Source organism: Pseudopipra pipra, chromosome W (genome assembly GCF_036250125.1).
Source record: "Pseudopipra pipra isolate bDixPip1 chromosome W, bDixPip1.hap1, whole genome shotgun sequence".
NCBI lineage: Eukaryota > Metazoa > Chordata > Aves > Passeriformes > Pipridae > Pseudopipra > Pseudopipra pipra.
Window position 1 is genome coordinate 32,149,460 of NC_087580.1, and position 27,111 is coordinate 32,176,570.

Consider the following 27,111-nt stretch of genomic DNA (forward strand, 5'->3'; position numbering starts at 1 on the left):
CCCCAGGATATTTTCCAGGCGATACTTCAAGGGGAAGGTGCTAGGAGGGATTTCTCTCAAGCTCTCAAGCCACATGCCTGCTGGTTTGAGTTCCAGAGGGAACTCTGAGGAGCTGCCCAGGGCTGAGAACAACTTGCTGGCACTGCTGGTGTCTGGGAGGTGGCCCAGCTGGCTCAGGGTGAGGCTGCCCTGAGTGCCCAGTGGGCTCTGCCCTGGCCTCTCCCAGCTGGACCCTCCCTGTGCATTTCCTTGGTTCTCAGCTTGCCCCTGGTCCTGAGATTGTTCCCTCCTTCTCTCAGTCAGGCTCACTGGGAGGGGAGTTCAAGCTACACAGTCCAACACTGATCCTGGGATTCCCCTATGGCAGGTGTGCCCCTGGGAATGAGACATTCCACTTGTCCTTTGCCCTGTGGGGTGTGGGCAGTGAAGTCTGTGGGCCTGGGTCAGGAGCTCTTTTCCCCTCAATCAGACTCCATCTTTAAGACACTTGGCTCTTTTCTGAGGTGTCCTTCCAAGCTGGGACCTGCCCTCAAGAATGCAAATCATCCTCCCAGCACAGCTGTGTTCTCTGAAAGCCCCAGTGGAGAGGGGCAGAGATGCTGTGCCCATGCCAGGAGATGCTGTTGGGTTGGGGAGATGAGCCATGGGTGTCCTTGGCTCCAAGTGGGTGCTGAGCCCTTGAGACAGGCTGAGACACTGAGGGGTGTGGGATGGATTCCTCTGCTCTCAACAGTGTCTGGTGGCCTTTCAGACCAAAATGGGAGTATGATCAGTCTCCATCTCAGGAAGGAGCAAAGCCAGGGCAGTTGGGAACAAGAGAGAAGGACAGAGCAGCTCCTCTCACTCTGCACTAAGCCCCAGATAATCCTCCTGCCTGGCAGGACCTGCTCTGTTCTCCCTGAGTGCATCAGAAGTGCTGAGGGGTTCTGACATACAGGAACACTCCTCAAGAGAGATGAGGGGAGTCTAAAAAAACCAAACCCAAACTTCTGAAACTGCCTTCTGCTCTCGGGGTTCTTCTTGGAGTGCAGATGCTGACAAGCCCTTTTGCACTGGGAGCAGTTCCATCTGACAGAGCTGAACACCAGAAGGGATCCCTGTGCCCACCATGCCCATGACCCCACTGGTGCAGAGCAGGGCTGACCCCTCACAGCCAGTTGGCAGAGGGTCTGCTCCTCACGGAAGATGTAGTGAGCCCCGAGCAGGGCTCCAGCCCTGGAGCTGAAGGAGAGACTCCTAGAAAAGGAAAACCAGTGGAGCAATGAGAGGGGTGTTGGAAAGTGGCTTTGATTTTTCTCAGAATGTTCTGCCCTAACTTGTCACTGTTATTTCCTCCTTGAACAGTGCCCCACATCTAGAGGCAACAAATGCCCAACAGCAGCTCCCTCACCCAGTTCCTCCTCCTGGCATTTGCAGACAGGAGGGAGCTGCAGCTCCTGCACTTCTGGCTCTTCCTGGCCATCTCCCTGGCTGCCCTCCTGGCCAACGGCCTCATCCTCAGCGCCGTAGCCTGTGACCACCACCTGCACACCCCCATGGGCTTCTTCCTGCTCAACCTCTCCCTCACAGACCTGGGCTGCATCTGCACCACTGTCCCCAAAGCCATGCACAATTCCCTCTGGGACACCACAACCATCTCCTACATGGGATGTGCTGCACAGCTCTTTTTCTTTTTCTTCTTCATCTCAGCAGAGTTTTCCCTCCTCACCATCATGTGCTACGACCGCTACGTTGCCATCTGCAAACCCCTGCACTATGGGACCCTCCTGGGCAGCAGAGCTTGTGCCCACATGGCAGCAGCTGCCTGGGCCACTGGGTTTTTCAATTCTCTGCTGCACACAGCCAATACATTTTCCCTGCCCCTGTGCCAGGGCAATGCCCTGGGCCAGTTCTTCTGTGAACTCCCACACATCCTCAAACTCTCCTGCTCACACTCAGGCTACCTCAGGGAAATTGGGCTTATTGTGATTAGTGCCTGTTTAGGGTTTGGTTGTTTCATTTTCATTGTTTTCTCCTATGTGCAGATCTTCAGGGCTGTGCTGAGGATCCCCTCTCAACAGGGACGGCACAAAGCCTTTTCCACCTGCCTCCCTCACCTGGCTATGGTCTCCCTGTCCCTCAGCACTGGCACAGTTGAACACCTGAAGCCCCTTTCTATTTCCTCCCCATCTCTAGATCTGATTGTGTCAGTTCTGTACTCGGTGGTGCCTCCAGCACTGAACCCTCTCATCTACAGCCTCAGGAACCAGGAGCTCAAGGATGCCCTGAAGAAACTCATAACTGGGTGTTTTTCAGAAGCAATAAACTCTCCTTCTGCATGTTATGGGCCTCATTAAAGGCCAGTTGTGTTCTGTGCTTCATTAACACCCACCATATCTTCCCTATTTTTTGCTCCTGGTAGGGGTGTTACTTTTGTGATAATTTGTTCACACCAAAAAATCCTTATAAATGTATATATAAAGATATATATATATATATATATAAACACCATTTTCAATTCAGTGTAAGCCTTTCTAGCCTGGCCTAGAAGCTGTACAAATTGGGACTTGTACTCACTGTCTGCTTAAATACCAAATAAAGAACTCTGCATTGACTCATTTGCCTGATATCTTTCCTCTCTGACTTCTCTGCAGCTGCAGGGTCGGGGCCTCTGTGCAGAGCTGGGCCAGAAAAGAGTCCCAGCAGAGCAGCACTGCCAGGGAGCAGCAACCCTTCTCCTGCCTGGCCTCCTCTCCCTTCCCTTCCACACTGTCCTGCAGAGCCCTGTGTTGTTGGAGGCCTCAGTGCTCTGGCAGTCGGTCCCAGTCCTGCTGCAGGACTGTCCAGGGACTGCAGGCAGGGACAGCCACGGGCACTGCTGGCACAGAGCTGACCTCTGCAGCAGCACTGCCATCCTGCAGGGGCATCTCCTCAGGCCAGGGCCTCAAAGCTTCCATCTGCTTTCCACTTTGCTCTCCAGGATGTGCCCAACACAACGCCCTGCAGAGGAAAACAGCAGTGACCAGCACAAGGGTGGGAGTGCTCAGGGTGGGGGCACCCAGCAGTGCCCTGGCACAGCCAGCGCCGCTCCCAGCACTGGCCTCTTACCCCAGGCCATTGGGCTTGTTCTTCCCTCCAAGGAGGGACATCAAATGACCAGCTCAGGAGTCCATGTTTGCACTGCATGCACAAGACATGCCCCTGTGTCACGGCTTGGGGCTGGGGGGGTGGAAGGCTTAGACAAAGTTGATGGCAGAAGCTGTCTCGCTGAGCTACAAGGGGCAGAAAGGACCCCCTTGCTTTCTAAATTCCTTCTCAGAGAGGAGCCTGGGGGTGGCTGGATCCAATCTCAGGCTCAGATTTGAATTAAATTTAAGGAATTCTAGAGGTGTGATGCAATCACTTTTACCTGCAGGTTTTTGTGATGGTAAATCAGAAATATTTCTATAAAATGAATTATTTATTATGACAAATGAACAGACAATTGATCAGACAAGTGAACAGATGAAAGACCTTAAACAGAATTATTTACTACACTCTTTAAAAGCCAAGAACCTCCTAGTAGTATAGTGTAAGATAGGACAGTGGAGTCTGTCAAAGTCATTCTATCAAAGCAATTGGATCAAAGCCAACAAAAAGAAACAATCCTGAAGCAGAGATTGAGGTAACTCACCCCACAATGACAGGGGGTAGTTCTCTCACTTAACCCCTGGGCAGTGACCATGAAGAGCTGTCCCTGCTTCATGGCAGAAGCTCCACATACTTCAAGGAAGTCTGTGGAAGAATCTGCCCCATGACAGTTGGACGGGGCTTTTATAGTTATCAAGGGTTTGACTGCCGGACATATTTGCAGGCCAGGGAGCAGCTTCTCTGTCAAATCCTGCTTCAGAAAGCAGGATGTGTGTTTGAAGTTTCATGAACCATTTTGGGTTTAGCATAATTCAATATAAAAACAGGACCTTGACACCAGCAGTAACTCATCACAGAGAGTGTGCATTGTTTGCATTCTCTGACCATTGTTTAGGTATTATGAGAACAGAGCATCCTGCCAGAAATGGCCCCTTGATTCCATGACATTGCAGAAACTCTGAGAGCTCCTTTGGTTCCATGAGGTGCTGCAGTGTCACAATGGCCCCTTGATTCCAGGATGTTCCAAAATATCCCACGGTTCCCTTGGCTCCAAGAGGCTCCCCAGTGTCCCACCGGCCCCTGGATTCCAGGAGGCCCTGCAGTGTCCCAATGGCCACTCGGTTCCAGGAGCCACAGCGGCTGCCGCCGGCGTCTGTGCCCGGAGCCGCCGCTCCCACGGGGCTGCCGCACTCACCGCCGGGGTTGCCGCTCGCGCAGCCGCCGCTCTGCCCCGGCTGCACCGGGACCCGGCACCGCCTCGGGCCTGCGCTGCCGCCTCAGCGGCCACAGGGACACAGGGATGGGGGACCTTTGCTCTGACACTGAGGGGGCCTGGCTTTGTTCTGCTGGGGTCTGGGCTTTAGGAAAATTGCCGTTCATTTTCATGCTCCACTGGAACACCTCCTGAATTCCAAAGGTTTCCTAATCCAGGGGAGGGGTTTCTATGGCATCTGAGGTGCTGCCCCTTGGGACACATTGTCAATAAACCACTGACACATTGTCAATGAACCAACTGACGGGGATGGGTGTAAGAACTGGGGAATACAGGATAATCAGTCATCCCCTAAAAATCTTGGAATGTTCTCTACCTGAATCGTAACCCAAATGGAACAGTTTGGATACAGTTCCCAAATAGTTTGGAAACTCCAGTCATTCCTGACACCAGGATGGAAATTCAGCAGATAACTAAAGCCAGTCCCCTTGGAAGCCCACAACCAGTGGGGTTGAGGGAGGCCCTGGCAGCTCCCCAGCACCTCCCTCTCAGTGGGACACCTCTGGCAGCCTCTCCCAGCTCGGGAACCCTCCAGTTTGCAACACTCCAAAGATCGTCACTGGTGCCCAGGACAATTGTGATCCCCCTCCACAAACACTCCTCCAGCTGTGACCCTTGTCTGGTGGGAAACACAAAGGGATTTGGGGGAGTGTTTCCCTGACAAGAAGGAGAATTTGGGAGAGGGACCTTTCCACACCCAGCTCTTGATGTGTCCACACATCTCTGCCTGGGTGTGGGTGTGAATTGACTGTGGTGGGAATGTTGTTATTGTGAATCTATAATTCTGTCACTGTTAAAATTCTAGCACATGCTATTGAATCACCACATAGCTGTTCAATTGGTCAATGATTAAGTGCTAGTAATGTCTTTTGTCCCCTTATCTTTGGATCCAATTCCTTTGTGCCCTTACCCTCTTGCATCCCAAGGATCTGTGTAAATCATTCCCTTTCATCAAAAAATATATATTTTTCGTGACTTTCACTTTAAAGTCATCCTCCTTAGCTAAACTACAAAACAACTCCAATTAGCTCTAGAAGTCTGGAAGACTTGAAGATAATTAAAGGAATGAAAATAATTTGTTTTTCAGTGTTTTAATGGGCCCCACAGTGTGTTTGGAGCTGCATCAGCTGTCAGTGCAAGATGGGCCATGTCAGAACTGGTGAGGTTGGGGGTGAGGAGCAAGGCTGATCATCCAGGGTCAGTGTGGATCTCCTGAGGAGACACTCAGCATGAAGATCACTTGCAGAACACCTCTATCACCTCTCCTCTGAACTAAAATATAGCCATAGTTGAATTAAAACAAAAAAAATACAAATTTTGGAGACTTGTTTTGAAATTGCCTTGAAGACAATTAAAGGAAGACAAAGAGATCCTGAGGGATTTCTGCATTTTAATGAGCCCCACGGTGTGTTTGCAGCCCAGCCCATGATCCTGAGGTACTGAGAGAAGATTGAAGAAGCTGCTGAAGAAGTCAGAAGCCAAAGTCCAAGTGCCTTGAAGCATTGCTGGGCCCCACTGAGGGCAGGCACTGCCAAAGCCTCCCCAGGGACTCCTTGGAGCAGCTCCTTGGAGGCCAGGAGTGCAGGCAGACAAAGGCTCTGGGCAGGCCCCTGCAATGCTGAGCAAAGCCTGCCTTGGTTTTGTGGAGCACAAAGGCCAAGGCCTGAGCCCCAGGCCCTGGCCCAGCAGATCCTGTCCCTCCCGGCTGGCTCAGGGCTGTTTGGGGGGCACTGGGATGGGAGGGGGAGGAACAACCAAGGCCCAAAACTGGGCAACCCCTGCCAGGCTCCTGAGGGAGGGGCGAGGCAGAAACCAAGGGCAGAACCTGCCAGGCAAGTTGCTTGTGGTGGCCTGAGTGGCAGAGGCAGCTGCCAGAGGCAAGGGGACAAAGGCCTGGGTGCCTTTGGGCCTTGCAGCCCTGCCAGAGCCCTTGGCCATCTCTCCTGCAGGCTGTCCTGCCCTGGCCCTGCTGCTGCTCTGGCCTTGCAGGCTGCACACACCCCTCCTGCTTTCCCACCCCCTCCCAGCAGCATTTCTAGACCCTCCCTGATGTCTCTGCACCAGCTCTGGCTGTTGCCATGTGCACTTGGCCTTCTGAACTTGGATCCTGAGCCCCTGTGCCACAGGACATCCCTGCCAGAGCCCAGGCCCTTCTCCTGGGGGTCACTGCGGAGCTGAGCAGATCCAGGTGACCTCCCATTCCTCTGCCAACCCCCTGAGCCTGCTCTGGGCCCTCCAGGTCCTTGCCCTGCTCCCAAGGGCTGTGGGGGTGCTGAATGGTCAGGGCTTGGGGTTTAGAGCTCAGGGTGGGGATTAGGCAGAACTTTGGGAGGTTTGTTGTTCTGCTTACAGTGTCTGCTTCATGATTAGAGGAAGAGCTTTTTGGGCTGGGTCAGGATTAAAGCTTGGCTTTTTTTACTGGTAATACAGGTTTGGGACTGGGATGGGCATTAGAGGACAGATAAGAGTGTCGAGTTCTGGGTTTGGGCTTTTCCTGGCTTGGAATTGAAGCAGTGGATTCCTTTCAATGGGAAGGGCTGCACTTTTGGGTAGTATTGGGGCTTGAGGTTACAAAGTGCATAAAGGTCCATCAGGAATGTTTGCACAGTCAGTCTCAGCACCCTCAGCATTCCCTGAACCTCTTTCTACCTCATCAAAATCTTTCCTCTCTGTTGACCAAGCCCCTCTTTCCTTCCCCAATTATCTTGTTTCTTTTGTCCCAGTTCCTAACCTTCTCAGAACTTTCATCGGGATGGGCTCAGCTTTGTGATGATGCTGTGCAACCTCATGGAGTCAAGAGGCCACTGGGACACTCCAGGGCCCCATGGAGCCAAAGGAACCCAAGGACAGTGGGCAACCTCCTGAAATAAAGGGACCATTGTGACACTGCGGAAACCCATGGAATCAGGAGGCCATTTTGGCACTGCAGGGCCTCTTGGAAACAAAGAAACCCTCGGCCACAGTGGAATTTCATGGAATCAAGAGGCCATTGTGACATTGAGGAACCTCATGGACTCAAGGGGCCGATGTGACACTGCAGGGCCTCTTGGAACCAAAGGAACCCTGAGACATCTCAGAGCCTCATGGAACCAAGGGGCCACTGTGCCTCCCCAGAACTCCATGGAATCAAGCAGAGCCGCTGCCTCCCCCCTGCCACCGCACAGACCGGAGTCGCCGGCTCTGCCCCGCTTGGACACCTCTGGAGTCAGCGTGTTCTTGGGCAGCACAACTGAGATCAGAGAGTTTCCCAGATTTTGCTTTGCCCCCTCTTTTCCCCAGGGACAGGGCAGCCTCTTCCCATGGCCCCTTTGCTCACACAGGGTGTCCTGCTCTTCTCCTGGCACATCCCATCTCCCCACAGAGCCTTTCCCCAGGGGAACACGTCTGTGCTGGCCTGAGCAGCCCTTCCTGCACCCCCTGCCCGTGCTCCCCACAGCCCCTGAGCTGGGGAGGCTGCTCTGCAGAGCACGGGGGCTGTAGGGCCTGGGGCCATGTGGGACTCTGTTGGGCTGTGCTGCTCCAGCTGGGAGGCAGAGCCAGCTGATGGTGCTCCCTGCCACTGACCACCTCCCACAGACGCTCCTGTGTGGCCATGGAGGGGGCTCAGAGGGGCCCTGCCTTGTTCCAGAACTGGGACATCCTTTGGGGGATGCTCTTGATCGACCTGTTGAAGTTCACTGAGGGCAAGAGAAGTCACTTGCAAGAGTTTTCCCTCTACCTGTTGCATCCCCTGGGCTTGCAGAGCTCTGTTTGCCCCTTCACAGCAAGATTTAGTACTTGATCTCTGGGTGACTCCACCCTGGGCAGGATTCTGCTCCAGGGTCCCATTCCCTGCTGACTGGATGGGACGGGTTGTCCCTGCAGATCCTCTGTGCTCTCCTGCACTTCCTGAGTTCCTACAGACAAGTCCTCGCCTGCCATCAGAGCCCTCACAAGCTGCAGAGCCCCAGGCAGGTGACTTGGAGACCATTTGCCACTGGCCACCAGCACAGAACATGTGACCCAGCCCTCAGTCCCTCAAGTACCCCAGTGAGTCGCTTCTCTCACTGCAGGGACTGAATGGGGAAACAAGCAAAGCAATGAGACTTTGGAGAGTCTATTCCTTGGCCTTGTTCTTTACACCAACCTTTCAAAAAGAACAAAGTCTTCAGGGGGATCCCCTTTCCTGATGGAAATGATGTTAAGGAGCCCAGTTCTGTCCCAGCAGTGCCCAGGGTCTGTCCCTGCCCATGGTCACAGGACTGACACACAGCAGGGACTGAGCTGCCAGAGCACTCAGGCCTTGGGCAAGGAGCAGAAAGGAGAGGGAGGCAGTGGAAAAAGAGCATCTCTGAAAAGGCCAAGAGCTGCTGCTCCCTGGCAGTGCTCCTGTACCAGGACTCTTTACCCCTTCTCCTCTGCACACAGGCACTGCCCTCCAGCTTCAGGGAAGTTTTTGGAGGGAGAATCTGGAAAAAAACATTCAAGCCCTTATTCTACTCAGAGATTGTGATTCCTTATGTACAGAATAACAAAATCAGGACGTTTGACAAGGAAATTGCTGCAGAAACTTTTACTTTGTTTAAATGCACACAGAGAATGATCCCTCATTTACACAATTGTGGGTCAAAACAAAGAGAAAGTGAATTAGGTATGAGATGAAGAATAAATTTCTGTGTTAACAACATTTAAAGAGGAAAAAATGTAGGAAGCGGCCCCCCCCAACACTCTCAAAAGCTTTAGAAAGCAGGCTGGGCCAGTAAATGGTTACACAATGAGTGTTGTACAGAAGAAAACAGGCAGGTTATTGCTCTTGAAAAGCATCTAGTCATCATTTTTCTCAGGGCATCCTTGAGCTCCTGGTTCCTGAGGCTGTAGATGAGGGGGTTCAGTGATGGAGGTACTACTGAGTACAGAACTGCCACCACAAGGTCCAGGGATGGGGAGGAGATGGAGGGGGGCTTCATGTCGGAAAATATGGCAGTGCTGAGGAACAGGGAGAGCACAGCCAGGTGAGGGAGGCAGGTGGAAAAGGCTTTGTGCCGTCCCTGCTGAGAGGGGATCCTCAGCACAGCCCTGAAGATCTGCACATAGGAGAACACAATGAAAACAAAACAACCAAACACTAAACAGACGCTAACCACAATGAGCCCAATTTCCCTGAGGTAGCCTGAGTGTGAGCAGGAGAGCTTGTGGATGGCAGGGATTTCACAGAAGAACTGGCCCAGGGCATTGCCCTGGCACAGGGGCAGGGAAAATGTATTGGCTCTGTGCAGCAGAGTATGGAGAAACGCAGTGGCCCAGGCAACTGCTGCCATGTGGGCACAAGCTCTGCTGCCCAGGAGGGTCCCGTAGTGCAGGGGTTTGCAGATGGCAACGTAGCGGTCGTAGCACATGATGGTGAGGACGGAAAACTCTGTTCCAATGAAGAAGAGAAGCAGAAAGGCCTGTGCAGCACATCCTGTGTAGAGATGGTTGTGGTGCCCCAGAGGGAATTGTGCATGGCTTTGGGGACAGTGGTGCAGATGCAGCCCAGGTCTGTGAGGGAGAGGTTGAGCAGGAAGAAGCCCATGGGGGTGTGCAGGTGGTGGTCACAGGCTACGGCGCTGAGGATGAGGCCGTTGGCCAGGAGGGCAGCCAGGGAGATGGCCAGGAAGAGCCAGAAGTGCAGGAGCTGCAGCTCCCGCCTGTCTGCCAATGCCAGGAGGAGGAACTGGGAAATGGAGCTGCTGCTGTTGCACATTTGCACCTTTCCCAGGGTATTTTGATCTGTTGAGGAGGAAAAGTCACTGCTGAGTTAGACCAGGCTTCTGCAGTCAAACATTACACGTCTCACAGCCACCCCACTCTCAGGCTCTCTCTCCTCTCTCAGACCTCCCTGCAGCTCCTTCCCCTGAGCTCTGGCTTTTGCTGCCTGAGGAGACCATTGGAAGCAGTAACTCTGTGATGGGCTCCCAAGGACTACTTACTCTGCTGGGAGAGAAAACTTGGAATGCAGGGTGATCTCAAATCAAATGTACTCGTGATACATCAAAGAGCTTCTCAGCTTTGCTGTTCGCAATTTGCCCAAATGAAGGACTGAGCTGAGGGAATTCTTTGTGTTTGTTCACCCAGTTGCACCTGCCACAGTTAAGAGTGGTTGTGGATGTTTGAAATCCCTGACATTTCTATTGCACTGCAGGTCAAGTCTTGTGGGTTCTGAGGGGCACAGGGTCGGTCCCTTAGTGCAGAGAGAAGAGCTGCTCTGCCCATCAGTCCTGTGCTCAGCTGCCCTGTGCTGGCAGCTTGGAGCTGGAGGAGCATCACACTCAACTGTTCCCCTACAGAGAAACTGTACAGAGATCCAGGAATCCATGTCCAAAGAACAGATTGACACACTCCTCACCTTTTCATATCTCCCCTCCCAGAGTGAGACACAAAATACTCCTTGCAGCTGCCCAGAGCATTTGCATGGATTTAGCACTGAGGAGTTTTCTCCATGGGGATCCTGTGCAGCACAGAGATCCTATGGCAGAGCTGTGCCCTTCTGGAGGGCACCTGCAGCCCTGCAGGACACCCAGGCAAACAGCTGAAGACCCTGAAGGTGCCTGGAGGGCACTTGGGCACTTGGCTCCCACAGACACATCCCCACAGCAGCACCCAAAGGGGTTGTGTGGACAGAAATCTGCCCCCCCAACCCCCAGAGTGGCTCAGAAAAGCCACTGGTGAGAACAAGGAGAGCCCAGGCAGCAGGGGATGGCAGGGAAATGCCACAGTGCTGCTGCCAAGGGAGGAGGGACACACAGAGACAGCTGGAAATCAGGGCCTTGTCCTTGCCTGGGCTCTGGCTGCTGCAGGGCAATGCACAGCCCAGCCCCCGTGGGCCTGAGGGCACAGGCTCTGCTTAGGCTGGGAAAGGAGCCCAGGCAGGAGCTGCTCAGGGAAGGGGTCTGTGCCACAGGGACAGCAGGGAGGGGCCCCCATCCCCCTGCCCAGCCCTTGTGGCAGCAGCTGCCTCTCCCTGCCTGCCTGTCTCTGGGTGAGGAGCTGTTCCTGCCAGCAGCCCCTGCCTGTGCCCAGCTCAGCTCCCTGCCAGTGCTGCCAGAGCCATCCCCAGCCCAGTGCCCAGGGGCAGCTCTGCCTGGGCAGGGGCTGCAGAGCAGATCCCAGACAGCCTGTGGTGGCTGGGAAGGGGGGGTGTTCTGGGGGGATGTGCTTCCTGAGAAGGGCCCCTGGAAATGGAGGAGGTGGAGCTGAAGCTGTGAGGAGCCCTGAGCCTGCAGCTGAAGGGCCCTGCCCAGCCCTGCCCTGAGGGGTCACTCCTTCCACCCACCCCTTCTCCCTGCAGGGCCGTGGGAGCTCCTTGGCCGGGCTGAGAGCTGACCCTGGCAGGCAGCAGAGTCCCTGCCCCAGCACACAGAGCCCTGGGGGCAGGACCCTGCTCTGCACCACAACCCTGGGCACCTCTGGCTGCACCCCCACCTTCCCACCCCACACCCAGCCCTGCCACAGGGAACCTTCTGGCCCTGGGCCTCTGAGGGGGCAGCAGCAAGTCCTGCTCTGCAGCAGCTTCTCCTGCTGCACCCCAGCAAATCCAGCAGAGCCATCCTGACAGCTCCTGCCACTGCTGCCATTTGGCAGCTGGCAGAGGCACTTGCAGGAACTCACCTGCACTGCTCTGCAGCCAGAGCCTGACCGTGGCAAAGGGCTGGCAAGGTTCCTGCCCTGAGCAGCTCTGCCCTGTCCTCCCACCCCAGGATCCCTTGAACCTCCTGCTCCCTTCTCCTCTCTGCCCTTGCTGCCTGCAGCTCCTGCCCTGCTCTGCCATATGGCCACTTCCCCTGCACTGCAGCAACTGGGAGAGTCCGGCTGAAAGATCCTAGAAGCTGTGGGATGTGGTAGCTTTGGGAGATGCCTCCAGGAAGGCAAGTTGAACTTTCCTACAGCCAGAGATTTCTTCATCCAAATCCTGGGAAGGTTTCTCCTGTAGTGAGAGCTCAGTCACCCCCCAGCCCAGGCTGCCTCTCATCTCTCTGCCTTCTCTCCTGTGCCCTGGGTGCTGCAGGCAGTGCCCTCAGCCCTGCTGGGCTGTGCAGAGGAGCTGCTCACCAGCAGAGCTGTCTCTTGGAAGCTCTTCTTGCTTGCCAGGAGCTCCCTGTGTGCCAGGAGCCTGGCCCAGCTCAGCAGCACAGCAACAGCCCCAGGCAGCCCTTGCTCTGCCCCTCTGGGCTCCCTCCAGCTGTCCCTGGGGCTCCAGGGGAACCTGCTGGCACACAGCTGAAGGAAATAATGATGTTCCTTCTCTCAGCTGGGCACAGGCACTTCTTTCAGCATTGTCATTTCTCCAGACAGACACAGAGTTAAGTCCAAGAGTCCCCTTTTCATGTCCCATCATTAGACAGGAAAGCCAGACAGTGCCCAGGAGGGATCTCCTTCACCTGCACTGAAGGAAGGGACTCAGCTGAGTCAACAGAGATGTCTCCTTGTGGCTCTGCAGAGCTGGGGCCAGAAGGACACTCAGCTCCCTCCACAACCTCCATGGGCTGGGATTCCTCCTGCCCCACTTCAGTGGGCAAAAAACAGGCACCTGCAGGTGACTCCTTGTCCCAGCTCCCATGGCAATGAATGAAGACCAAAGCCAGGAGTGACCTGCTGGGACACAAAGCCCTGGTTCCTTCTGAGGGGCCAGAGGTGACCGAGATTCCTGCTGGGAACTGCAGGCTCCAATGGAGCAGTTCCTAGGGACAGGGCAGCAGCTGTGGGATCTTCTTGGAGGCTGCTGGGACATTGCTTTGGCCAACTTCATGGGCAGAAGGGGCCCACATGTAGGACAGGGGAACCTGTCACTGTTCCTTCTGTCCAGGGCAGCCCCTATAGGTGCTCAGGTGACCAAATGGAGTCAGTTCTGTGAGAGGCACCACCCAGGGCTTCTCAGACACATTGGGGGCCTTTGGGGCAGGGAGTGAATCCCAGCCCTGCAGGGACACAAAGGCTGTCCCTTCTCTGCCCAGCCAAGGCCGGGCCAGGCACGAGTCCAAAGCACATCAGCCCAGGCTGTCCACACTTGTTTCCTCCCTCTGCTGGCTCTTCTCTCCCCCAGCATTTCAGCAGCATGTGCTGATCTCCTCAGGGATCAGGCCTGGGATTTTCCCCCTGGGCCTGAGTCCCAGCACGTCCCCCCCCAAGGCCATTGTCAGCAAAGCCTCTGCACAGCCCAGCTCTCGGGGCTTTCAGAGCAGCTTTCCCCACTGCAAGTCTGTTCTTACCCCGGTGCCCCCGCTGAGGGGCTGCAGCCAGACAGGCCCCAATGCCCTGCGTGTGGGGCACAGGCAGGAGGAGCTGCAGCCCCAAGTCTCTCTTCATTCCACTTGCAGGCAATAACAGCCCAGGCCTGCTGAGACAGTTCCCAAGTTGCAGGGCTGTGATGGGTTGGGAGAGAAGGCCAAGGAGACACAGGACAGAAAGAGCAGGAGAGAGGTGTCCTCAGCGGGAAGGAGCTTCTTGGACCTGTGGAGCTGCTCTGGAGGATGAACAACTTGGGTGAACTTTTGTGGGTGAGGGTCAGAGGAGAGACTGGTTTGGGTGCCCTTGTGGAGTGAGACAAAGAGCCCATTCAAGTTGGCTTTGATAACCCTGGAATTCACTGGAAAGGCAGCACGACAGGATGGAAAGAGTCCCAGAGGTTTGTGCAGGGTCTTGGTCAAGACAGCCCTTGGGACACAGGCCTTTAGAGCACAGCTGCCAGGCTGGTGGACAAGAGGGAGGCTCATCTGCATCTGCTTCTGTCTAAGAGGAACCAAGAGGTTCCCACAGAAACTGACCGTAGCAACGGGAATGTATGCTGGTTGCCATGGTAACTGAATGTAGCAATGGAAATGTATGATGGTTGCCATGGTAACTGAATGTAGCAATGGGAATGTGTGATAGTTGCCATGGTAACCGAACGTAGCAGTGGGAATGTATGAGGGTTGCCATGAAAACCGACCATAGCAATGGGAATGTGTGATGGTTGCCGTGGTAACTGACCATGGGAACAGCAATGTATGATGGTTGTCATGGTATTTCACTGTACCAGTGAGAGGTATGACGGTTGCCATGGTAACTGACTGTAGCAACGAGAATGTATGATGGTTGCCATGGTAACCGACTGTACCAGTGGGAAGTATAGTAGTTCCTGTGGTAACCTACCATAGCAACGGGAATGTATGATGGTTGCCATGGTAACTGACCGAAGCAGTGGGTTGTATTATGGTTGCCACGGTAACTGACTGTAGCAACGAGAATGTGTGGTGGTTGCCATGGTAACTGACCATAGCAAAGGGAATGTCTGATGGTTGCCATGGTAACCGGCAATAACAATGGGAAGTATGATGGTTGCCATGGTAACTGACCATAGCAACGGAAATGTATGATGGTTGCCACAGTAACTGACAGTAGAGACGAGAATGTGTGGTTGTTACCATGGTAAACGACCATAGCAATGAGAATGTATGATGGTTGCAATGGTAACTGACTATAGCAATGGGAATGTATGATGGTTGCCATAGTAACCGACCGTAGAAATGGGAATGTATGGTGGTTGCCATGATAACCGACTGTAGTAATACAATGTATAATGTTTGCCATGGTAACTGACTGTAGCAGTGGGAGGTATGATGGTTGCAATGGTAACTGACAATAGCAATGGGAATGTATGAGAGTTGCCATGGAAACCGACCATAGGAAAGAGAATGTATGGTGGTTGCCATGGTAACTGACAATGGCAATGAGAATGTATGATGGTTGCCATGGTAACTGACCGTACCAACGGGAATGTATGATGGTTGCCATGGTAACTGACCATAGCAAAGAGAATGTATGGTGGTTGCCACAGTAACTAAGCATAGCGACGAGAATGTATGGTGGTTGCCATGGAAACTGACCATAGAAATGGGGCTGTATGATGGTTGCTATGGTAACCACCCATAACAGTGGGAATGTATGCTGGTTGCACTGGTAACTGATGATGGCAATGGGAATGTATTCTGGTTGCCATGGTAACCGACCGTAGTAATACAATGTATGAGGTTTACCATGATAACTGACCGTAGCAGTGCGAGGTATGATGGTTGCCATGGTAACTGACAGTAGCAATGGGAATGTATGAGGGTTGCCATGGAAACCGACTGTAGCAATGAGAATCTATGAGCGTTGCCATGGTAACCAACCATAGCAATGAGAATGTATGATGGTTGCCATGGTAACTGACAGTGGCAATGAGAATGTATGGTGGTTGCCATGGTAACTGACCATAGCAAAGAGAATGTATGATGGTTGCCATGGTAACTGACTGTACCAGTGGAAATATTATGGTTGCCATGGTAACTGACCGAAGCAGTGGGTTGTATGATGGTTTCCACAGTAACTGACTGTAACGACGAGAATGTATGGTGGTTGCCATGGTAATGGACCATAGCAGTGGGAGGTATGATGGTTGCCATGGTAACTGACCATAGCAACAGGAATGTATGATGGTTGTAATGGTAACTGACTGTAGAAATGGGAATGTGTAATGGTTTCCATGGTCACTGATTGTAGCAATGGAAATGTGTAATGGTTGCCATAGTAACTGACCATACTAATGGGAATGTGTGATGGTTGCCATGGTAACCCACTGTACCAGTGCGACATATGATGGTAGCCATCATAACTGATGGCAGGCCCTGACACTTGGCCTTATTGATCCATTCTGTCCAGATCCCTCTGCAGAGCCTTCCTGCCCTCCAGCACATCCACACTCAAACCCAACCTGGTGTTGTCCATGAATTTCCTGAGGGGGCACTCGATCCCCTGGCCCAGATCATCAAGAATGATGTTAAACAGGAGCAGCCCCAACCCTGAGCCCTTGGGAACCCCACTAGTGACTGGTCCCACCTGGATTTCCTTCCATTCCCCACCACTCCCTGGGCCATCAGCCACTTTGTCACCCAGCAAACAGTTCCCAGGCAAGCCATGAGCAGCCAGTTTGTGCAGGAGATGCTGGGGGAGATGGTGCCAAAGGCTTTCTGGCATTCCAGAGAGACACATCCCCAGCCTTTCCCTCAGCTGCTGAGCGGGTCCTTTGTCAGAGAAGGAGATGAGGTTGGTCAGGCAGGACCTGCCTTTCCCAACCCCACACTGGCTGGGCCTGATCCCCTGGTTGTCCTGCCCCTGCCATGGGATGGCACTGAGGAGGATCTGCTGCATGGACTTCCCCGGTCCTGAGGTCAATGGGACAGGCCAGGAGTTGCCCAGATGCTCCTTTTGGCCCTTCCTGGGGATGGGCATCCCATGTGCTTGTTGCCAGTCAGCTGGGACTTGTGCAGTTGTGCAGCACTGCTGGGGAATGAGTGAGAGTGGCTTGGCCAGCTCTTTCTCCAGCTCCCTCAGGACTCTTGGCTGCATCCCATGTGGGCCCAGGCACTTGGGGGGGTCTCATTGGCAGAGCAGGTCACTGACCATTTCCTCCTGCATTGTGGGGGCTTCACTCAGCTCCCCATCACCAGCTTCCAGCCAAAGCCTGCCTGCCAGGTGTCCAAGGGGTCAGTTCTGCTGCCCCCTCCTTCCTTCCCCCACAATGGAAAACTCCCTCATTTTGGGTCCCTGTGCCCCAGACGGCTCCAACCACCACCTCACCCACCAGTCCCACAATCATGGAATGCTTTGGCTTGGGAGGGGCCTTCAAGAGCATCTCAGCACCCTCAGATTCAGGATTTCCTTCCTCCTATCTCCTCCAACCCTTCCGTCTATCCATGTGAAGCCACTGCCCCTTGTCCTGTCACTCCAGGACCTTGTCCAAAGTCTCTTTCCATCTTTCTGGTTGGCTCCCTTCAGGTACTGCAAGGCCACAATCAGGTCAGCCCAAAGCCTTCTCTTCTCCAGCCTCAACAATCCCAGTTTTCTCAGCCCTGAGATATTTCTGAACCTCCCAGAATCCAGGGGCCATTGGGACCCTGCAGAACCTCCTGCATTCAAGTGCTCCTTGTGAAACTGCAGGATCTCCTGGAACCCAAGGATTCCTGGAACACTGCAGAGCTCACGGAACCAAGGGGCCACTGTCCCACTGCAGCTCCTTCTGAAGCACAAGGGACCCTGGGACAATGGGAAATCTCCGAGAATCCAAAGGGCATTTGGGGACTGCAGGGCCTCGTGGAACTAAAGGAACCCTTGGAGACTCTGGAAGTTCATGGAATCCAGGGGCCATTGTGACATGTGGGGCCTCCTGGAAGCAAAGGAATCCTGAGAATTTTTGTGGGAACAAGTTAAGGCAGCAGCAGCTGCATTCAGTTAATCAGGATCAACAAGGAGTGTTTTGGCCTTGACTGGTGTTTTCCATCCAGAGAGTGCTGTTTGCCAAAGTGGAAACCACTTGGAATGCTCTGCATGGCAGCCTGTGTTTTTGTCTGGTGGCTGAACACAGCCAGCACATGAGGGGAGGGGAATGTGTGGGACCAGGGCCCTGCTTTGGGCCATGCTGGGAATTCCAGTGGACCAAAAGACAAAGCCCAGGTGCTGTTTCCAAAGGAACCCCAATGAAAGGGGGACGCCGGAAAGATGGGAGGACAAGTCCCGTAATGGAACTCTGTGTGTGCAGCCTCATTTTCTCCTTCAGCAGCCACAGGAGAGGGGGCAAAAAGTGGGGGTTGGGACTCCTACACTGTTTGGGGGGGAAAAATGGGGATTGAGGGAACAACGGGAAAGTGGGAGGAACAGGGAAAAGGGTGGAAAAGGAGGGATAGTCTGGCAGGTCCCACAGTCCCATGGGGGTCTAAGGGCACAAGGGGGCTAAGAAAGGGGGGGGCAGGCCTTGAGCTTCCAACTTCCTGTGGGGTGCTGGTGGCTGCTGGATCCAATCTCAGCCTTCAATTATGCCAACAGAATCAATTTAGAGGAATTAGAGAGGTGCGACTGAAAAACTTCTGTCGCCCAGGTTTTAATGATGGCAAAACAGATCTATTGATAGAAATGAATTTATTTAGGGTTACAAATGATCAGACAAAAGATCTTCATCAGAATTATCTATTGCACAATAGACACACTAAAACTACCAGGAGTACAGGATAAGATAGGACAGTGCTCTACACTAAAGCAATTGTTGAAGCCAATTGTTGAAGCTGGCAAAAAAGTAGTAATTCTTAAGTAGAGATGGATGGACCTCCCCCAGACCAACGCTGGTGGGGAGATCTCTGCTCTAAACTTCCAGGACTGACACCCCAAAAAGGGTTCTGTTGGAAGAAGCTGCCCCTGGGAAAGGGGACTGGCCCTTTGTGGTCGAAAAGGATGGACTGATGGACTGACAGTCCTTGAACTCCAGGGGTTGCCTCACCATCAGGGGCTTCATTTGGGGTGGAAGCAGCAGCCAAAGCTCTTCCCACAGTCGGGGCACTCACCGGGGTTCTATTATCGGTGGGTCCGTTGGTGTCTGGTCAAGTGACAGCTCTGGGTAAAGCTCTTCCCACACTCCCCACACTTGTAGGGCCTCTCCCCAGTGTGGATGTGCTGGTGGGTGACAAGGTTGGAGTTCTGGTTGAACCCCTTCCCACAGTTGGTGCAGTGGAAGGCCCACTTCCCTGTATGTGTCTGCTTGTGCTTCAGGAGATATGAGCTGGTCTGAAACCGCTTCCCACAATCCAAGCACTTGTAGGGCCTTTCCCCACTGTGGATGCGCTGGTGGACATGGAGGGTGGAGCTCTCCCTGAAGCTCTTCCCACATTCCCCACATGAGTAGGGCCGTTCCCCAGTGTGGATGCGACGGTGACTGCGGAGGTTGGAGCTGTCACTAAAGCTCTTCCCACATTCCCCACACGTGTAGGGTCGTTCCCCAGTGTGGATGTGCTGGTGGCTGAGGAGGTGGGTGCTCTGCCTGAAGCTCTTCCCACATTCTAAGCACCTGAAGGGCTTCTCCATGCTGGGAGGCTGCTCAGGGACCACCAGCTCGGAGCTCTGGGTCAAGCTCCGGCTCCCTTCCCGGCACAGGCTGGCTCTTTCCTCCTCAGAGCACCCTGGGATGGCTTTGGAGCCCCTCCTGAGGGGGGATCTCCGGCCCTTTTCCTCCCCGCTGCCTTCCTGCGCCAGGGAGCCCTTCAAAACGGCCTCTCCCACCAGGGTCTCACGGGGGGATTTGTCCTCCGGGCTCTCCGTCCTCAGCTCGGGGCCTGGGGCAGGAAGCAAGAAGGACAGGGAGGGGATTTGCCTCCGGCCCACAGGGAAGGCCAAGGACATCCCCCCAACTCCGGCCCCGGCAGGACGGCGGCGCCAGCGGGGTTGTCCTGCAGCCGGGGCCATGCTCGGCTGACAGAGCCAGCACAACACCCGCCCAAAGGGACACTGACTTCCTCCTCACCTGCCTGGGGGGACCAAGGCATCTTCCTCTTCCTCGCAGCCTCCTCCTCCATCTGCTCAAGCTTTGAGAAGGACAAATCCTGATGGGGGGAAAACAAGGGCTGAGCGCGTTGGCTTGGGGGTTCCTCCTGCCCAAGTCCATCTCTAGAACTCACCGGGCATCCTGTGTCCATAAAAACCTCCAAAACACCAAGATTCAGCCCAGAAAAACTGAAGCCACCAACAAGATTCAGGCAAAACCCCCTCAGAAATAGCAAGAAAACCCTCACCACCCCAAACTGCAAAAAGTTGAGATTCAGCTAAAAAATACTCCAAAATATGAAGGTTCAGCCCAAAAAAAGGTGATGGGGACTGAATTTAACCCTCCAGCAGGAAAGTCGTTTGATTTCAAGCTCGTCTTCAAGGCGCGGCCTGGGATTGGAGCCTGGGCTCTAATTAACCTCTCCTGTGCTGCCAAACAGCAGGAGCTGGATGGCCAAGGGACAAACTCTGTGATCCCTGTCAGTGTCCATGGTCCCTGTCAGTGTCCTTCAGGGAAATCGGGAGGAGGAAATGAAGAAACTGGTTTGGAACTAAACTGGTGTTAAAGTGGGAAAAACCTCCTTCCATGGAAGTAAAACTTAGACAGTTTTTCCTGGGCTGAACAAGCTCATTCAGAGATGAAGGACTGGGACTTCTGTCAACACTTGTGCTCGTTTCTCTGGACACTTGTGTTCCTTCAGAGAGCCCCTGGAAACACTCTGCTGTTCACTCCCAGTGCCACCAGTGCCTGGGTCCTGTCTGCAGCAGCAGATTGCAGTGGGACGGGAGAAATGCTTTTCTGAGCCTCTGGGCTGGACACAGGCACAGCCTGACCCTGAACCCAAGGGAAACAAAGACAAATTCCATGGCTTTAGCTGGAGCAAGGGTGGGGGGGTTTCCTGAGGGCAGCACTAACCAGACTTTTGTGTGTGTGTGTGAGACAGGCAGAAGCACAAATGCCTGCACAGCCCAGAGCAGTCAGTGTGGGGCTGTGCTTGCTGCTGCAGAGACCCCCAGGGAACAAACCCAGGCAGGAGTTTTGGGAGGTGGTGTCCCTAAGGAGGACACTTGCCTTGTTATTGCTTATTATTTGTAATATCTTATAGATCTATCATACAACACCTAAGGATGGATTCTATAGAATATGTGCCATATATATGATACAGAATATATCTGATTATTGCTTTATCTGCCTGTCCAGACAGATATTGTGTATGCAGAGAGATTGTATTTGAGGGATATGTTCCTCTCAATACCCTGTGAGCTCCACTCCCAGTGCCAGTAAATTCCTGAAGCTCCCCCTTCTGTGCCCTGCAGGTTTTGGCAGATTTGCAAGAGCAGGGGAATCATTCCCTGCAGCCCCTTTGCACTGTAGGAAATGGGAGCACTGTGCACATCCTGCTGCCTCCAGATTCCATTCTGGGTGTGGGAATGACCCTGTGGGGAGCAAAGAAATGCCTGGTTCTGCAGGAGCTGGTCCTGCTCAAGGGGCAGCAGGACCAAATCAGGGGCCTGAAGGGGGCCAGGGGGGCTTTGGGGTACAGGAGGGTCCTGGGGGAGCTGGGGAGGGGATTTGGGGATGGGGGTACAAACCAGCACAGACCAGTACAGAGCAGGACAGAGCAGTACAGACCAGTACCTCCTCACTGCTCCCCACATCTCTCCTGGAGCTGGGCCACGTTGTCCTGAGACACCTGAGGCCCCCCCAGTGCCCACCCAGTACAGCCCAGTGCCCCCAGTACAGCCCACTGTGTTCCTGTCCCAGGGTGCTGGGCGATCCCTCTTTGGGGGGGTTGGAAGTGATTTGAGGGGGGGCTGGGGGAGATTTGGGGGGATCTGAAGAGTTTGGATGGGGATTTGGGGGTTTTGAGTGCCTTTAGGGAAGTTAAAAGAGGTCTTGGGGATATTGGGGGGTCAGAGGTACCTATGGGGGGAGGGGATTAAAGGGAAAATGGAGGTTAGGAGACATTTGGGGGAGGTTAATGGGGCCTGGGCGGGCAGAGGAGGGGCTGCACCAAGAGCAGGTGACTCTTGAGACCCCCCCTGGTGTCCCCAAGACTCTCTGGGTGTCCCCAGTTCCTCCCTTGACACCCCAAGACCCCCCTGGTGTCTCCAATGTTCCCAGGGACTTCCCATAGCCCTAATTCCCCCCTAGGCACCCCCAATTCCACTGTCCACAAACCCCTCCCCACTGTCCCCAAACCCATCCCTGATGGCCCCAACCCTCCATCTCACCCCAGGAGCCCCCCCTGGACCCTCTGACCACAAAAACAGCCCCCCCCACACACTAACAGAAAGACCCAGGGCATCTGGGGAAACATTGGGGAGAGTTGGGGGGCTTTGCAGGGCACTGGGTGATTACTGGGGGATACTGGGACACACTGGGGGGAACTGAGGGACACTGGGAGGGCACTGGGAGGGACTGGGGAGTTACTGGGGGATTACCAGGACACACGGGGAGACACTGGCAGGTTACTGGGCCATACTGGGGGTTACTGGGTGCTCACTGGAAGATCACTGGGCCATCCTGGGGGGCAGTGGGAGGTCACTGGGACACACTGGCTGGTTACTGAAGGGGTCACTGGAAAGTCACTGGGATATACTGGGGTCTAGAGATCCCCTTACCCGGATGTGGTACATTTCCCTCCCCGGATTTTGGGGGCCATCCCTAGGACCCCTCCTCTTTGAGGCTGGGGGACTCCCTGGACCCACTGCTGGGCTTTAGGGAACCCCCCAAAATGCCCTCAAAACCCCTGAAAGCCCCCCCTCGACACATCAAAACCTTCTCAAGGTCCCCTCAAATGCCCTCAGAGACCTCGTCCCTCCCCACCACCCTCTAAAACCCTCTCAGTGACCCGCAAAACCCACCTGGGACCCCCCAGTCCCCTTTAGGGACCCCCCAATCTCCCTCAGAGACCCTCAAAACTGTCTAAGACCCCGTAAACCCCCTAGAGACCCCAAAAACTGCCTAAAAGGTCCCACCAGGACCTCCAAACCTCCTCAGAGACCCCTAAACCCCACCTGGCACCCCCCAAATCTCCTCAGAAACCAAAACCCCCTCAGAGACCCCCAAACCCCTTCAGGAACCTTCAACCACCCCCTGAGTCCCCTCAGGACACCGAACTCCCTCAGGGACCCCTCAAAACCTCCTCGGTTATCCCCGAACCCCCCCGCTAAACCCTCCCGAGCCCCCCCGGGGGGACTCACAGCACTCAGAGCGAACCGCAGGCCCCGCCGCCATCACCGAGTCCCGGCTGCGCGCGCACCGCGTTCAGAGAACGCCGCCGCAGCCAATCAGCGCGCGGCCACGCCCCCGCAGCCCCGCCCCCGCCCCTGCCGCGTTGGCTGCCGGGAATCGGTGATGGCGGCGGGTCGGTCGGTGAGCTCTGAGTGCAGGCGGGGGGTGCGGGAGAGCGGGGTCTGGGGATCCCCTCGGGGGCTGCGGGGAGCGCGGCTGTGGGTGGAAAGGCTGGAGGGCTCGGGAGGGTTTAGCGCGGGGGGTTCGGAGGTTCGGAGGACCCTCTCGGGGGCCGCGGGGCCCGGAGGCCTCCCAAGAACCCGGAAGGGTGATTCGATTGCTGAGAAAGTCTCTCGGAAAAAAAATTCAAAACCACCCAACCAAAAAAAGAACCCTGAAAAAAGGAAAAGAGAGAAAAAGGTGAAGGAAAAACTGCAAGGGCCAGGATGATTTGATTGCTTTGCTTCAGTTTTTCCTTGGTCTCCTCCTTCTCAGATTTTCTGCTCTCTTCCTTTACAGAAAGCTCTTCTGCTATTCTGTGGTTTTGGGGTCCCTGGGGGGTCCCTGAGGAGGTTTTGGAGGGTCTCTGAAGGAGTTTAGTGACCTGAGGGAACTTAAGGGGGGAGGTTGACGGTCCCTGAATGGGTTTGGGAATCCCTGAGGGAGTTTTGGAGTCTCCAAAGGAATTGGGAGGTCCTGGGGGGGCCTTTCGGAGGGATCTTTGAAGCAGTTTTGTGGGTTTCAAGTGGGATTTCGGGAGTCCCAGACAGTTTTGATGATCCCTGAGGGTGTTTTGGGGTCCCTGAAAGGGCCTGGGGGGTCCCAGGTGGGTTTTGCAGGTCACTGAGAGGGTTTAGGGGGTCCTGGGGAGGGATGAGGTCTCTGAGGGGATTTGTGGGGTCTTTAAGGAGGTTTGGATGGGTCCAGAGGTGGATTTCTGAGGGGGTTTCAGGGCTTTTGCCTGGATTTTGGGGGGTCTCCGTGTCAGTCCTGTCTGGCCACGGCCAACTAAAACTCTTATAAGGCCATTTCCCATCCCACTACAGCACCTCTGCCAGCCCAGCAAACCAACCCCAAGGAAAGGGGATCCCAATTCCCCCCTCGAACCCCAGAGACCCCCAAAACTCAGCACACAGAGACCCCAAAGGAAGGGGGGCCCATGTGTCCACTAAAGCCCAGCAGTGGGGTTCAGGGGATCTCGCAGACCCCAGGGGAGGGGTCCTGGGGGTGCCCCCAAAAGTCCTGGGGGAGCAGAACTGACGAAGGGGATCCCAGTGCCCCCAGTATAGCCCAGTGACCTCCCAGTGACCCTCAGTACGGCCCAGTAACCCCCTCAGTGACCACCCAGTGTGTCCCAGTGACCTCCCACTGCCCTCCAGGATGACCCAGTGATCCTCCAGTGAGCATCCAGTAACCCCCAGTATGTCCCTGTAACCTGCCAGTATCCCCCGCTGTGTCCTGGTAATCCCCCATAACTCCCCAGTCCCTCCCAGTGCTCCCTGGTTCCCCCCAGTGTGTCTCAGTATCCCCCAGTAATCCCCCAGTGCCCCACAAAGCCCTCCAGTTGTCCCCAACATGTCCCCAGATGCCCTTGGCCTTTCTGTGAATGTGTGTGGGGGTGTTTTTGTGGTCAGGGGGTCCAGGGGGGCTCGTGGGGTGAGATGGAGGGTTGGGGACATCAGGGATGGGGTTTGGGGACAGTGGGGTTAAGTTTGGGGACAGTGGAATTGGGGGTGTCAAGGGGGGAGTTGGGGCTGGGGAGTCCCTGGGGACATTGGAGACACCAGGGGGGTCTCGAGGTGTCAAGGCGGGAACTGGGGACACCAAGAGGGTCTTGGGGACACCAGGGGGGGGTCTCAGGACTCACCTGCTCTTGGTGCAGCCCCTCCTCTCCACCCCAGGCCTCATTAACCCCTCCCAAATGTCTCCTAGCCTCCATTTTCCCTTTAATCCCCTCCCCTCACAGATCCCTTTGATGCCCCAATGCCACAAAAACACTTTTTAACTCCCCCAAATACACCCAAAGCACCCCAACGCCCCCCAAATCCCCATCCAAACCCCCAGATCCCTTCAAATCTCCCCCAGCACCACCCTCAAATCCATTCCAACCCCTCCCCAAAGAGGGATCACCCGGCACCCTGGGACAGGAACACAGTGGGCTGTATTGAGGGCACTGGGCTGTACTGGGAGGGCACTGGGGGGGCTCAGGTTTCCCACGACAAGGTGGCCCAGCTCCAGGAGAGATCTGGGGAGCAGTGAGGAGGTACTGGTCTGTACTGGTCTGCACTGGTCTGTACTGGTTTGTACCCCCAATCCACAAAGCCCCTCCCCAGCTCCCCCAGGACCCTCCCAGAACGAAAAGCCCCCTTCAGGCCCCTGATTTGGTCCTGCTGCCCCTTGAGTGTGTCATGGTTTGAGATAGCCCCAAAATCCAATTCCCTAGCTCCATCCCCCCTCCCACATCTCAACCTAATGTGAGATGGGCTTTTCCAGACAAAACACACCAGACTCAGAGTGGGGGAAAGGGAATATATTACAATGACTGTACAAATAAATACCATATCACATTATACACATGATCACAACTATCTCTACCATGACATATAGTATTTACAATGGACCAGATCTCTTCTCCCCTCCAAATAAAAGTCCAGGAGGGAAAGAAGGACAGATCCCTTCCAGTCTTTATGCAGCAGCATCTTCTGAGGCAGCAGTCTGTCTGTCTTCTCCACATGCAGCAGCTGATAGCTGGCTTTCTGCCAGCACTCAACGAGGGAGATATCAAATTCCCTCGGCCCCATCGCCTCAACCGAGGGGTCTTCCGTGGACTTCGTAACCCCAGACAAGGTCGTATCACCACGTCATATCACGAAGACACAGGGGGGTCTTCGTGACTGTCTGGTATCTCCAGGAGACTCAGCTCCTTGCTTGCAGGGCCTTTGTGCCCTGTCTCTCAGGCTGCCAACGTGGCAGCAGTGCAAGGGGGGGGGAGCCAAGGTCAACTCCCCCCTGCATTCCATCTGGCCGTCCCGGTCCAGCTCCGGGACGCTCTGAGCTTCTCAGCTCCTCTCTCTCTCGTGCTGCATACTCCAAGGCTCCTCTAAAATAGGAGTCCATGTCCCTCTTCTCCAAGAGGGTCTCCAAGGGAGTTTTGGGGGATCTGGTATCAGTCTTACCCCAAACTCTGTCTCTCAGCTGCTGGCTCTCCTTTCTCCCGGCTCTGACTTCCAGGAGTCCTTTCTCTGGTGCTGCATGTTTCTGTTGCTTCTTGGTCTTATCTCTGGCTCTCTGCCACCGTTTCTCTGGTCAGTCCCGGCTGCTGCTCTGTGCCCATGGAGAAAAGCATCTCCCGGCATAACTACAGGCACCTAGCCCAGCTTAATGCTGTTCCAGGTCCCTGCAGCCCCCCAGCCGGGGCTGGGAGGGGGCCAGAGGCCCCAAGGGGCACAGAGCCCCTACCTCGTGGCTCACAACATGGCCACCTCTCCTACAACCCCAAAACTACAACTCTTCTCTTCCGGTCTGGTTTGTGAGATGTTGACATTTCTGCAGGAGCGCTCATTGGATAGAACTTCAAAACTTCCAAGGGTTTCCACCCCTTGGGGTCTACCACTTTTCAGCCTCTGGGGAAAACAAGGTCCAAACCACGACAGAGTGTTTCCAGCTCTTGCAGAACCAGGCATTTCATCAGCAAATGTGCAGGTGACACCAAGCTGGGGGTGTGTTGATGTGCTGGAAGGCAGGAGGGCTTTGGAGCACAGATGGTGTGAGGAGAGGCTGAGGGAGCTGGGGGTGTTGAGGCTGGAGAAGAGGAGGCTCAGGGGAGACCTCCTGACTGTCTGCAAGTCCCTGCCAGGAGGTTGGAGCCAGGTGGGGGTGGGGCTGTTCTGCCAGGAAGCAGCAGTAGGACAAGAGGGCTGGGTCTTGAGCTGTGCCAGGGGAGGTTTAGGTTGGATATTAGGGAGCAATTTTTTACAGAGAGAGTAATCAGGCCTTGGAATGGGCTGGGGAGGGAGGGGGCGGAGTCAGCGTCCCTGGAGGTGTTGAAGGTGAGAGTGGATGTGGCATCAGTGCCATGGTCTGGGAAGCACGGCGGGGTTGGATCCAGGGTTGGACTTGATGATCTCAGAGGTCTTTTCCAACTTGATTGCTT

At 54.8% G+C, this 27,111-nt stretch overlaps 1 protein-coding gene and 2 pseudogenes across 1 annotated transcript; 1 reads left to right on the forward strand and 2 right to left on the reverse strand.

Moving 5' to 3' along the window:
* LOC135404583 (zinc finger protein ZFP2-like) overlaps positions 1 to 19,302 on the reverse strand; it is a 96,376-nt pseudogene extending 77,074 nt beyond the window's left edge.
* The window catches only part of LOC135405249 (zinc finger protein 91-like), a 360,615-nt pseudogene extending 340,869 nt beyond the window's left edge, over positions 1 to 19,746 (reverse strand).
* Positions 1,291 to 2,336, forward strand: LOC135404584 (olfactory receptor 14A16-like). Its single transcript, XM_064639319.1, has one exon. The coding sequence runs from the start codon at positions 1,368 to 1,370 to the stop codon at positions 2,334 to 2,336; it is 969 nt and encodes a 322-aa protein (XP_064495389.1). The 5' UTR covers positions 1,291 to 1,367.
* Positions 19,747 to 27,111: the final 7,365 nt, after the last annotated feature.